This window comes from Sinocyclocheilus anshuiensis, unplaced genomic scaffold (assembly GCF_001515605.1).
Source record: "Sinocyclocheilus anshuiensis isolate Anshui unplaced genomic scaffold, SAMN03320099.WGS_v1.1 scaffold436, whole genome shotgun sequence".
In the NCBI taxonomy this organism is placed as follows: domain Eukaryota; kingdom Metazoa; phylum Chordata; class Actinopteri; order Cypriniformes; family Cyprinidae; genus Sinocyclocheilus; species Sinocyclocheilus anshuiensis.
Genome location: NW_015560618.1, coordinates 1,994,450 through 2,007,560, shown reverse-complemented (window position 1 = coordinate 2,007,560; position 13,111 = coordinate 1,994,450). Strand labels below are relative to the sequence as shown.

The 13,111-nt window shown below is 38.3% G+C and overlaps 1 protein-coding gene across 6 annotated transcripts in view; it reads right to left on the bottom strand.

Moving 5' to 3' along the window:
- rc3h1b (ring finger and CCCH-type domains 1b) overlaps positions 1-12,751 on the bottom strand; it is a 33,227-nt gene extending 20,476 nt beyond the window's left edge. For 5 of the 6 annotated variants that reach the window (XM_016478019.1, XM_016478024.1, XM_016478021.1 and 2 more), the window contains exons 1-10: positions 12,607-12,751; positions 10,395-10,834; positions 8,390-8,510; positions 6,478-6,717; positions 6,194-6,369; positions 5,782-5,982; positions 5,554-5,686; positions 2,148-2,379; positions 1,838-2,065; positions 1,444-1,643 (exon numbers count right to left, since the gene is read on the bottom strand). In XM_016478019.1, the coding sequence (XP_016333505.1) occupies positions 1,444-1,643; positions 1,838-2,065; positions 2,148-2,379; positions 5,554-5,686; positions 5,782-5,982; positions 6,194-6,369; positions 6,478-6,717; positions 8,390-8,510; positions 10,395-10,625 (1,762 nt within the window). In that variant the 5' untranslated portion in view covers positions 10,626-10,834; positions 12,607-12,751. Of the gene's footprint in view, positions 1-1,443; positions 1,644-1,837; positions 2,066-2,147; positions 2,380-5,553; positions 5,687-5,781; positions 5,983-6,193; positions 6,370-6,477; positions 6,718-8,389; positions 8,511-10,394; positions 10,835-12,596 lie in introns of all 6 variants that reach the window. The other variant, XM_016478020.1, reaches the window with a different exon arrangement.
- Positions 12,752-13,111: the final 360 nt, after the last annotated feature.

Below are 13,111 nucleotides of genomic sequence, written 5' to 3'. Positions count from 1 at the left end.
TGTCAACAATTCGTCTAGCCACGGTGTCATCGGAAAGTGGTATTGACTGAATTTTGGTTGCAGCTGCATCACCCAGTAACTCTCGACACATATCCACAGCACTTGGCAAAATAAGTTCCTCAGCGATAGTAAAGGCTTTCTTACTACGAGCAACACGAGCGGCAACCATATAGCTAGCTTTCAAGGTGATTTTTGATTGAGTTGATAACGATGTTATGACTTTTTGTTGAGCCTGAAGCCCATCTTTTTTCCTTTGAAAATATTTTTTTGGCTTCCCAACACAGCCCGGGTGTTTTGAGTTCAAATGTCTCTGCAGCTTTGATGGTTTTAGCGCCTCATTTGACAAAATTTCTCCACATTCAACACACTGCGCCTTCGGCTTAGTCTCAGTACCTGCCCTTATAAAACCAAATTTAATGTATTCAGCGTCGTATTTCCTCACCACACACTTTGAAGCTTTTGCTTGCACAGGTCTGTCTCCCAAATCTGCTTTTCTTTTCAGAAAACGATCCATATTACAGTAACGTAGTTACTGCATCTGATCGAACAAACGTTCAATCTGACGTTGTGACGTGATTGGTGTTGCGATATTTAAATATAAATTAGCTTTTAGATAATGCATCTTGACTTGACTTGAGTGTTTTTGATCATATAAATTCATAAGAACAATTAGATAATTACAAAATAACAAGATTTGTCAATTAAAAAATAAATGAAAATTAATTTGGGGTAGTCTACCACTGCCTACACGGCCCACCAGATGGCACTCGAAGGCCCACCGGTTGAGAATCACTGCATTACACCACTGGCATTGTCATATGCAGAAAACATTCGAGGTTTGTCACAGACTTGCCCCACCGCCTAGAATGCAACTTCATGCTTTTTCAAGCGTGGAAAAGACATGGAAAACTACTTTTAAATAACAAATTATGGAATATTTACGTACATACTTACAGCTGGTCTATTCGCACGGCATTAGTATTACCTGAGGTAATAGAATAATAGATAAAAGTCGCCGTAATCTTTACTGACATCGTCCGTAATGATTACTGAGATGGCACATTCGGACGGGACTAAATTCACTGGGAAGCTCTTGTAAAAATTACTTTACCCCACCTCTCCATGTAAAACTAATCCCGTCCGAATAGGGCATAAGACAATTATCAACTGAGACATTCAAGTTAATTATTTAGCATATACATCCTCATAGCTTCATGTTAACAAATTAGCCTAGTTTGTCAATTTGTTGGTCGGAAGTACCCAGAATTCTTCTTTACATCTTTTTTGTAATGACCTGGACACAGTATTAAATGAAAACTTTAAATATCAATTGTGTGTGAAACTCTGAGAAACAACACTGGCATTAAATAACTCCAAGAATCTTGAGAGCAGAGGACTTCATAATCTGTTCAGACAACCATCCATATGAGCAAATCCACTCACCTGTTGGGTACTGAGCATCATATTGAGATCCTGAGGGAGGAGGTCTGGCTGGCTCTGGATAGAAGAGCTGGGGCTGCTGTTGTGGATACATCTGTGGCGCACCTCTGGGCATGACTGGCACCTGCTTGGGCATGGGTAAGTGCTCCGCCCTGGGGTGAGGCACAGGGTGGGGTGTCAGGGCCAAGCTAGATTTATCCAAACTTAAGAAAAACAAGAGGAAGAAATGAGTCAGTGGTAACATGTTGTTCCTTCCTGTTAAATCCAAACCTACTAAGCACAACTTCTCACTATCTCAGCACTTTTGCTGTCTCTCTTGCAGTCTAAAGAATTCAGATACTGTAGTCATAACAGAAAAGCAAGGAACGAGAAGTCAAACTGAGAAACAAAGGCTTACGAGTCGGGTGGCGACCCAGGAGCACTCAGGCTAGTGGCATCCATCTTGGGCTTGAGTAAGAGGTCATATGTGGAGGGGTCTGTGCCTCTGGGGATGAGCTGGGGAAGAGGGCCCCCGTTGGTAAACGTAGAGGCCTTACGCCCAGGCTCCAGCGGGACCACCTCCTCAGGCAGCAGGCCAGGGGTGCAGGGCACTCGTGCAGCAAGACGTTTGTTCATTTTACGGTACCTGCAGAGTGAACACCAAATGAGATTCTGATTATTAAACAAGCTTGTGGTTTAACACTAACCAGACATACAACGGCGCTCACTTTTCCAGCTCCTCCTGAGAATGGGCGAAGGTACAACTGGCTCCTCTTGGACAGCCTCCTTTCTGCTTCATATCTCTGCACATGTACGTCTTGTATTTGCTGTGCTGTGGTGGCTGCTGCGTGTCGGCACCCTTCTTGCTGTGGTTCTGGATGAAGTCCACTAGGCCGTGCACCACCGTCTTTACCGCCACCAGCCCCTTCTCCAGCTGCTCCCAGGTAGGAGGAGGAGCATCTGAATAAAGATGAACCAAAGCAAAACTGATCACAGAACAGAACAGGAGCATGTTACTAATTCACTCTAGGGGTGGGCGCCATGACCTTAAACCTTAAATTACAGTGGGAGTAATTTCATACAAATTTATTTTCACAGTATATATCAGAATATAGTTATTTTTAAATTCACACTAAAAGCACCGCACATATTTTAAATTTTGTAACATTATTATTATTGCATTATTAATTACATTTTTTTTTAATCTTTTCGAAAGAAGTCTCTTATGCTCAACAAAGCTGAATTTATTTAATCCAATATACATACAGTAGCCGGGTTTCCATCCAAAGTTGCGAATTTAACTTGTGCGCAAAATTGAAATATCGCATAAAACATTTGCAAATAAACACCGTTTCCATCCGAGTCAAAGAGAACAAAATCGTCACTCATCGTCACTATCATTATATCGGATCCGTGCATCAGGTCTTAAAGGGACAGCGGCCTATAAATACTGCTGCTGTCATTAATGATCATCAAACAACAAAACAGCTATGATAAAAATCTATATTTAATTTAAACAGTGAACACTATGCAGTGTTATTACATTTCTGTATTTGAATACTACCAACCTTATTTAATTTGTAACATTCTGTTGTATTTATCTATGCTTGTAATTTGTGTATTTGTTCTTATTTTTACTGGCTGTCCTCTTGTCTCTTTAATCATGTTTAAACTTTCTTAGTTAATCTAGTAGTATTTGCTGTGGTATCAAAGTACTTCGCTTTAAGTAATAAATGGAAAGCAAGTTAAATATTTTTTTTGATCCGATCCGTGGGTCAAAAACCGTAATGTGATCCGAACCGTGAGATTTGTGATCCGTTGAACCACTAGTAACAGTTCTGGGAGGCAATTATACAGAAATATGTTGATGACAGATTTTGCTCAGACATTTCAAAATGACCATAACATTTCAGATGCTGAGGAACGAGATTGGTCCACTGGTTAGGTTTTGCCATCCCATAGCGCAGACACATGACTTTTTGATGCGCATGGAGGAATTTACTCAGCAAATGCGTTTCCATCTCCTTTTATTTGCATTAAAGGTCCCCTGAAATGCTTAGAAACACGCAGTGTTACTCTATGTGTTGACGTCATTTTAACTTAAACAGGAAGACAGGGCTGGACATATCAAGCAGCCCCGCCCCTTTTTAAAATAGCCAATAGCGTTCGTGGCGCTTCAGATTCTAGAGAGCATTTGATTGGTCAGAAGATTTGATGAGAAGATGAAGTACGATGTGATGTCAAAAAAATCGTTGAGCCATTTTGGCGGAAGTGACGAACTGCAAGCTTTGAATGCTTATATCTTCTAAATGCACATTTTGTCACTGTTTTGGAGCACACTGCCTTATAGATAACCTTAAGACTAACATATTGATACTAACACCCAAAAAAAACTTTAATTTTGATTTCATGGGGACTTTAACCCTTTTTCGCACAAGTCAAAATGTTTTTGTGGTGTTGTAAAATATATTAAATTAATCATCAGAAATTCTACTTGTAATGATTTTCTCGTGTTTAAGGTAAGTTTGCCTTTCTGTTTTAGAGTTCTGATTTTTAATACTTTGGTCCGTGTGCATTTCGATAGTTTGATTCTTGTTTGCGTGACTCATTATACTGTACATTGTCGTTCATATTAATCACATAACCTCATTAAAGTTAACTTTAGCGGTCACAGTGAGTGATATCTCAGCGAAAATGTTTTCAATAGTTCAGAGATTCACAAAGCTGTTTTTCAGTCTGTCGTAATAGAGAGAGTTTAGAGCAATAACTTTGTAGTAATCTCATGAATTGTCGTGTTTTGTCGCTATGCTAAACTAACATACTACCTAACCCTAAAGCACCTTTATTGCCACCAGCGATTGTGTTTTATAGGACTAATTTTGAAAAGTGTGAATAGAAAGTGTTAGTAAAAGTGTTTTTACGCTTCTTTATGATGGTATTCAACTTATAGTTAATTCCAGTCCAGTCTTGTCAGTTATATCTTTTCTTTTGCTCAAACAATCTGTAATTTGTTGGTTAAAAAGCAAAGTCTTATGAACACATGTTTCTATCAACAGGAAGGCTTTGGATTCACTGCAGAATAAGCCAGAGTGTAAGTTGAGGACCATACAGAAGGAGTGATTGGTCTAATTCTCATATTCAGGCAAGCATAAATCTATGCATAGATTTGCATGATATAACATTATTGTTGTTATTTTTACCTATTCTTCACTGCATAATATAAAATTGTGGTAGACAAAATGAATACAGTTTATGTGGTTATATTAATCAAAAAGAAATTAGCAATGTTTACATAATCATAGGGAGTAATATATATTCATAAAACTAAGTAAATGGGACATCTCGATCAAAACATATATAATAAAATCTACTTATTTACTTCAGTAAATAGTAGGATTTACTTAATATTTTTATAAATGCAAGGTTCCTGTCTATAAAATAATAAATAAACTTTACTTAATTACTTTAAATAAACACTTTTAAATTAAATATAATTACGTAATATTTACTTAATTAGGGTGCAATTAGATTTAATTTCTTCATGAATGTTAAGTTTAGTAAGTAGATTTTACTTAATAATAGTGAGTAAGTTGTACTTGATATTAGAGCAGTAAAATTTACTTCAAATGTGTTCGTGCAATTTGTTACCAACATTTTTTTAAGTAAATCTTAATAGTTCTTTTTTTCAGTGCACCTCAAGCAAGCGTAAAAACTTTTTTGCGAATTAAGGGATTTTTATTCGAAATTTGCGGTTTCCATCACTCGTTTCTGATGCGATACTTCAAAATGCGCATAAAAACAGGGTGATGGAAACATACCTAGTAAAAACACTAATATTGTTTAATTTACTACAATTAAAAAAAACTGCCTTCTACTGTAAACTATTTTAAAATTTAAATTCATTCCTGTGATGGCAATTAGCATATACATTTTCCACAGCAACTTCTCCAGTCTTAAGTGTCACATAATCCTTCTTAAATCATCCATGTGGAAATCACGATACATTTTTTTCAATTCTTTAAATAAATTGAATAAATGTCTTCACTGTCATTACATATTCCGTCATACCGCTAAGCTTTAATTCAGTTTCTCAGATGCTCAGTCATCATATTAGGTTTGTCTGTCTTAACACACCTGGACTGGGGTCAATGCTAGCAAGCAATTCGAGGTGAGGTCTCAGTCGGTTGAGATTGGCAGGGTCACCCGTCCTCTGCAGCGCGATGGTCAGCTCCTGCACACTCTGAGCAAATGACGCCGGGGTCTGCAGCTAAAAGACGAACAGTCATATTCCCTTGATTCATTATTCTGAAACAAAATACTACTTCTGGCATTTGAAAGAGTACAAACAGACAGCCATTATACCTTGTCAATAATGGACTGCATGTGAGACTTATGAGACTGGTCTCCATACAGCAGAGAAGACCACTGATCGGGGGCGATGCGGAGGCCTCCCTCCATTGCGATTTGAACAATCTGAGAGTCGTGTTCCCTCCGAAGTGCCTCATATGTGCGGAACTCCTCTTTCAACTGCATTAGCGATGAATCCTCATCTCGCTTAGTCACCTATGATACAGAAGAGATTCAACTGAAACCTCAGAACTACAGCTGTTAATGTTATTGCAAATAAGCTGTCGAGGTGCTGAAAAAGTTCATTTGCACATTAAGAACATCAGAATCTAAATAATCCCAACAGATCTGGATATGAATTAGAAAACATAATTGCAAAAAAACATCTCATCAGATGAGATCAAGTGCACAATAAAAGGCACCTAACCTTGAAGCAGGAGGCACGGTAGAGGAGCTGAACTACATGTCCAATACTGGTTTTGGAGGCCTGAGGAAATCTTGGTTCTAGTCTCTGCACCACAAAGAGGACCAAAACCTTCCTGGAAAGAGCGGATCCGTCTTCCAAGGCCAACAGCACCAGCTTTAGTGCCTCCTCCTGCATGGCTGTAGATAAAAAAAGGGTCACATATAAGACACCAGAAGTTCCACAAGACCAAATTTTGGCAATGACCATTCGTGTTGGTGTGAACAGGATTTAAAGCGTCATCTTACCGGGGCCCAGGAACTGGCAGCCTCTGGCTCTGACAGCAGCCCACAGGTTGGAGGAGAGCTGCTGGGGGTTTTGGTGCTGCAAAATGAGCTCAGTAACAGTTCTTTCGCCCAGAGAACGGGCCGCCCGCATGGCCCTGACCCGTCCTTCCTCTTCCACCAGCTGACAGTGCACCAGAGTCACCAGCTTCCTCTGCATGGGGCGGCTCAGCATGCTCTGAACAGCATTACTTAACCCCACTCCTAGATACAGCCAAAAATATGCATCAATCACTTGGCCATGCCCATTATACTGGCTTATATGGCATGAAATAAAGCTATTTTCTAAATGTATCTTATCAATCATTCTGTGATTTGTCTGAACAGGTTTCATTTAAAAAATAAAAAAAATTGTGAGGAGGCATTTTTTAATCATTATACAGGTGCATCTCAATAAATTAGAATGTCGTGGAAAAGCATAGCCCATGTTGCTTGAAGTCCAGTGTTAAGTTTCCACAGTTTGTGATGATTTGGGGTGCAATGTCATCTGCTGGTGTTGGTCCATTGTGTTTTTTGAAAACCAACGTCACTGCACCCGTTTATCAAGAAATTTTGTAGCACTTCATGCTTCCTTCTGCTAGCCAGCTTTTTGAAGATGCTGATTTCATTTTCCAGCAGGATTTGGCACCTGCCCACACTGCCAAAAGCACCAAAAGTTGGTTAAATGACCATGGTGTTGGTGTGCTTGACTGGCCAGCAAACTCACCAGACCTGAACCCCATAGAGAATCTATGGGGTATTGTCAAGAGGAAAATGAGAAACAAGAGACCAAAAAATGCAGATGAGCTGAAGGCCACTGTCAAAGAAACCTGGGCTTCCATACCACCTCAGCAGTGCCACAAACTGATCACCTCCATGCCACGCCGAATTGAGGCAGTAATTAAAGCAAAAGGAGCCCCTACCAAGTATTGAGTACATGTACAGTAAATGAACATACTTTCCAGAAGGCCAACAATTCACTAAAAATGTTATTTTAATTGGTCTTATGAAGTATTCTAATTTGTTGAGATAGTGAATTGGTGGGTTTTTGTTAAATGTGAGCCAAAATCATCACAATTAAAAGAACCAAAGACTTAAACTACTTCAGTCTGTGTGCACTGAATTTATTTAATACACGAGTTTCACAATTTGAGTTGAATTACTGAAATAAATGAACTTTTCCACGACATTCTAATTTATTGAGATGCACCTGTATAACTCAATTTTCTAGTAAAATGACTGAAACAGTGATGTTTAATTAGTGCTTGTCTGTTGACATTCTAACTGTCAGCAACTATTTCTTTCCCACACCGTCAGTAAGATACAGCATTTCAATTTTATCATTAAATTTAAACAAAATTCTTAAATGTATCATATCTTATGTAATTGTTCAATCAGCGTTTCAACAGCAGAAAGATGTCATGTAACATTACATTTCAATATCCACAGCTCATTAGTTAGCTAGAATATATAACTCTAGAGAGGAGCGTTTTGCTAAATATGCACTACATTACAAATTCAATGTAATTTCACGTAACCTGTTAGTGATATCTTCATTATTTAATGGAAGTTTGAATGTTTGATGTCATGATTTATGAACTATTACAGCTACACTTTAAATGCTTATATTCAAACAATGAATTGGAGTAGAAACATCTTATCATTAGAACGTTCATACCAAACTGACTAATATGAAATTGAAAGGTTTGTATAAAATTCAACATTTATTATTTGAATGTTGATTCTTACATTTGATTAACAAACAGATTATTAAATAAACTATTTATTTTCTTTTTTGGCTAAATTAAAAATCTGATTTAGAAAAAAATGTAGATTTTTATAAAATTCACTGAATTGCATAACTACTTTTAAGAGCATATGTGAGCATGTCAGTTACCTCGTGCACTGCTGAGTGGTTTGAGGTAGAGGGCCAGCTCCTCAACACACTGCCGTGCCTCATCATAATGCTTGGTGTCCTCTGGACACGTAATGAGCGCCACAGGTTGCTGTTTGGACACCTGAGAGAAAAAGACAAATTAAATGAAGCACACAGTGAGAGATCTGAAAAACTGTGGTTATGCTTAGGGCTGTGCTATTGAGGGAGACGACTGCACTACCGCAGCGGTAGCGCACCACCACAATGGCATGATACCATTGGCGGTGGTGTGCAAAAAATAAAATGATCATAACTGAACACAATTTAAGTACAAAGCTTTATTTACAAAAGAAACAACACTTTAGCAACTAAATATTGCAAATATGGAAACACTTGTTGCTGCCGTGTGTTTTGAGTTTGAGCTCCGTCAAGTGGTTCGTCTGGTCAGAGGAGAACTGGCCCCCCGACTGAGCCTGGTTTCTCCCAAGGTTTTTTCTCCATTCTGTCACCGATGGAGTTTTGTTTCCTTGCCGCTGTCGCCTCTGGCTTGCTTAGTTGGGGACACTTCATTTCCAGCGATACCGTTGACTTGATTGCAAAGATACTATTTAAACTGAGCTGGATGTTGACATCACTGAATTCAATGATGAACTGTCTTTAACTGAAAAATTTGTGTTTACTATTGTCATTTTGCATTATTGACACTATTTTCCTAATTAATGCTGTTCAGTTGCTTTGACACAATCTGTATTGTTAAAAGCGCTATATAAATAAAGGTGACTTGACTTGACTTGGATTTGTGCTGAACGAGGGGTACGTCAGCCCATGAATTTATGTTGGCGCTGAATTGTCTTGTGATCTGATCACCGGATTTCCCCACAAATGGAAAACTGAACTACACATGGAATCACTCGTTTCTCTTCCCAAAACAATCACTCACAAAAAAAAAAAAAAAAGACTAAGGGTGAGATGTATTTATTTAGGCTATATAAGTATTCATTAGTAATTTTACTGGTCACAGTGTGTGTTTGTAGGCTTCAAAAATATCTTGTTTTTCACTCTCTCTCTCCTCATATTTGATTTGAACACCGTTGGTATTAATTAGGCAAGGTAAGGAACATTAAATTTATCTGCAGAATGCAATTTACACACGCTGTTAATTTAGTTTGTAGATTAAATGTTTTGCTTTTGTGAAAGATAAGATCTCTCTTCCAAACTTTAAATATCATCAGTTGCTTTGGAATATCAGGAAAAATATGAAACCATAAAAGATAGAGAACTGCTTGTTTTCCCCAGCAAAGTGCAGACCGGGTATATACTTTTATCTTGGTTGGGAAACAAACTTAGTTGGCGTAGTTTGGCTGAAACCTCACCAAATTTTTGTGTAATTGTGCTTTCCATGCTCAAGGATGCCATATTGTTTAATTTTTATGTAATTTGCGCAAAAAATACTCTATGTATAAGAAAATTCATAGATGTGCGTTACACAATCTGAATGAACGCCTTGTAAACAAGAAACCATGCGATGTTATTTTGGCATCGAGTCTTTAGATCTAGCATTCTGCATGCTTTAAATCAGACACTGGGATGAAGTTTGGAAGGATACCATTTTTTTTAACGAATTAACAACAGAGAGAGAAATTGTGAATGTGAATTTCCTACATCTGTGCAGTTTGCCTCTAATAATACTGAAGTTGCAAGTTTATTTACTTCAAAAACATACAATGTCATTATAGCTTTTAGTATGCCATCAAAGCCATTTTATTAATACATATCATGTCGGTAGTGTTGACAAAAAATATTTCTGTTCTCCTGAATGTTTTTGTGTGTGCGCAGTGTGATCTCAGATCTCTGTGAGTGCTTCAATGCAGAACATTATTATAGAATGGTGATTAAACTGACAAAAACTAAACCAAAACACTGCAAAACCACCAGTGGTTGGCCCTTTACCACCACGGTGCTTTAAAAATCACTACTATCAGAGCCCTAGTTATGCTATTCAGTAAACACGGTTGAAATGCCTCACCTGACCACCGACCAGCTGTAAAAGGGCTGAGTTGACGGGCAGCTGCTCGATGTCAGTATTGATGGCCGTCTGGTCAAAGGGACAAGCCTTGCGGTGCAGCTTGTTGAGGCACATCTTGCAAACGGTGTGGCCGCAACCCAGACTGATGGGCCGACGCACCGTCTCCTCGAATGTCTGGGTGCATATGGGGCACAGTAAAAACTCTGTCCATTGTGGAGCTTGTACAGGCATTGTAGCAAGGTTGTTCTACATGTAAACAAGGGTGGGGGGGTTTCTCTTGGGTGTGCGTGCGACTGGGTGTGTCATTTAACAAAAAGGGAATAATAGATGGGGAAAAAAAATGAAAGATTCCACTGGAATCAAAAAATCTTCTGAACACAGGAGTTCTTAAATAAGTTCACACGTCCCGGGTGATCATCACATGGTGTGAAACCTGAAACCTGGAACAAAAGAGATGCAGTTGATGATTAATCTGACAAATATGGAAATTAGAAAACAGTCTATCTTTAGTAGTGGGTTCACATGATGCACATTATTAACCAACACAATTACACAGTAAAATACAGGAACCAACTGACGCATTGTCAATCAACCACGTCTGGCAGCTGTTGCTACCCAAACAAACAAAAAAGCTAACAAAAAGACTACGGTTTAAATATTTATTATAAGAATAAATTGTTGACACCCTATTGAGGCAGAATCATTTCTTAATTTCTGAAAAGCATTTGTGTTGAGCTTTGTTTGTTTGTTTTTAATGCAAGGGTCAATTTTAAGATTTTGGCCTATTCTGCTTCTATAAGATGTCTTCTTTCAGATTAGTGGAAATAATTTTTTTAAATTTCCTTACACTTGATCTATTCGCAGCAGCACTTACTCCAAACTTTAGTTTCATTGCTATCTACATTCTAATGGTTTTCAAAAAGAAGTTTGATCATGTAGCCTATAATTTACCTGATTTATAAAACATTTTCCCCAGCAGATATTTTCTCCTTTATGGAATGATAAAAAGAGATTCAAAATCCTCTATGTAAAACCTTTTACTCTGTAAACAAAACGAAAGAAGAATTTTGAACCTTGCTTTATCCAGACTTTTTGTTCTCGTAATGTATGCTAATTAGTGCGTACTTAATTAGACAATAGTTAAGTAGCATATTAAAACATAACATTTCAGAAAACTTGTATTATAAATCAGTTGTCTGAAGAAAAAATATGATGGTATTTATTAGTTAAAATTGCTACCCTATTTACCTGTGGTATTTTGCCTCAAGTAAACAGGCTACCCACAGCTAACGTTAACTCGTCTGTCAATAAACTCAACTTCACACAGTTCATAATTTTGAATGTTATAAGCATTACTTTTACTCGTATGTACATGTTTGATAGCAACATGCACAATTAACACCATTTACCTGCTAAAAATAAACCAAACTTGTTAAGTTTAATATTGTTCTCCGCTGTCCATCTCCATTAGCTATCGAGCTAACACAATGCTCTCTGGCTCCTATCTGGACTGAATACGCTAATAGCATACACACAGTCAAATTTTTACAAGGATTGCGAGTATAGACAATGAGTTAAACCGTGTTTTTTTGCACATTTCCTAATGTATGAGGTGAAACAAGCGTAAATCACATGATAAAGGCGAAATTTATAGATTTTACGGGATATCTGTTTAGGCTAAAGCACAAGAGATCCCTCGATTATGTAACACGGCAACCGCTAAACCTGACCAAAACACTAGATTATTATCCACCCCACTCTCAAAACACTTTAGCGGACACATGACATGTGGTAAGAATAGACGCAAATACACAATCACTTGGATTACTGTAAATAGCTATTTTTGTAAGCGGAGGCCCGTGTAAACACAGCATTCAGTTCAGCTCCCTAAGCTACACTGGCTGCCGAATTGCTATTTCAACCGAATACACGGCTGAAATCCAAATTACTGACGAAGACAACGCCAAAATCTGCATATGGCACGAACTAACCACCAAGTAAGCCCCAAACCTGACTGAAAACACAAACAACTAGCTCAAGCCAAAGCTACACAAGGCTAGCCGGGCGGCTAAATGTTACAAGCGTGCTATCAGATTAGCCGTTAGCAGCCGTGTGCGGTCCACACCCAGAAACGAACACATAATGCACGCAAAATGCGCTACTCTGCAAGCCACATGCGCAAAATAACAAATGCACACTCACTCATTCTTACTGTGTATCGGCTATCTTCATCTTTTCTTAAGAAAACGCTTGATTATTTCCTCGGTCGCCATGTCGACCGTTATAACGGGTTGCCGAAGTAGCTCGGGAGTTCCTCGCGTAAAACTGCCAGCAGCAGCCAGCGGCGGCACTCGAGCTGATCGAGGAACAGAAGAAACTGTTGAGTACCGAGGCGCCTCCTCTGGCGGAGCATCGCGCTGCAGTCGGGCTCATGGTGAAAACACGTGCAGCTATGGAAGCTCAATTCCGCCACACAGAAAAACAGTGCTTTGGTAAAGCATAATTGTGACATAAAGTCAAAAGAATGATACAAAACGTGATGACATAGTAAGTAATGTTTATGAAATGAAAAGTGACGATTATGATATAAAAAGACAAAATGATGACATACTAACCCAAATGTATTACATAAAAAGTGGAAATTATGACATAAAAAGTCATAATAAGCACATAAATGTCATTTATAAAATGAAACAGAATTTTAATATAATTAATAC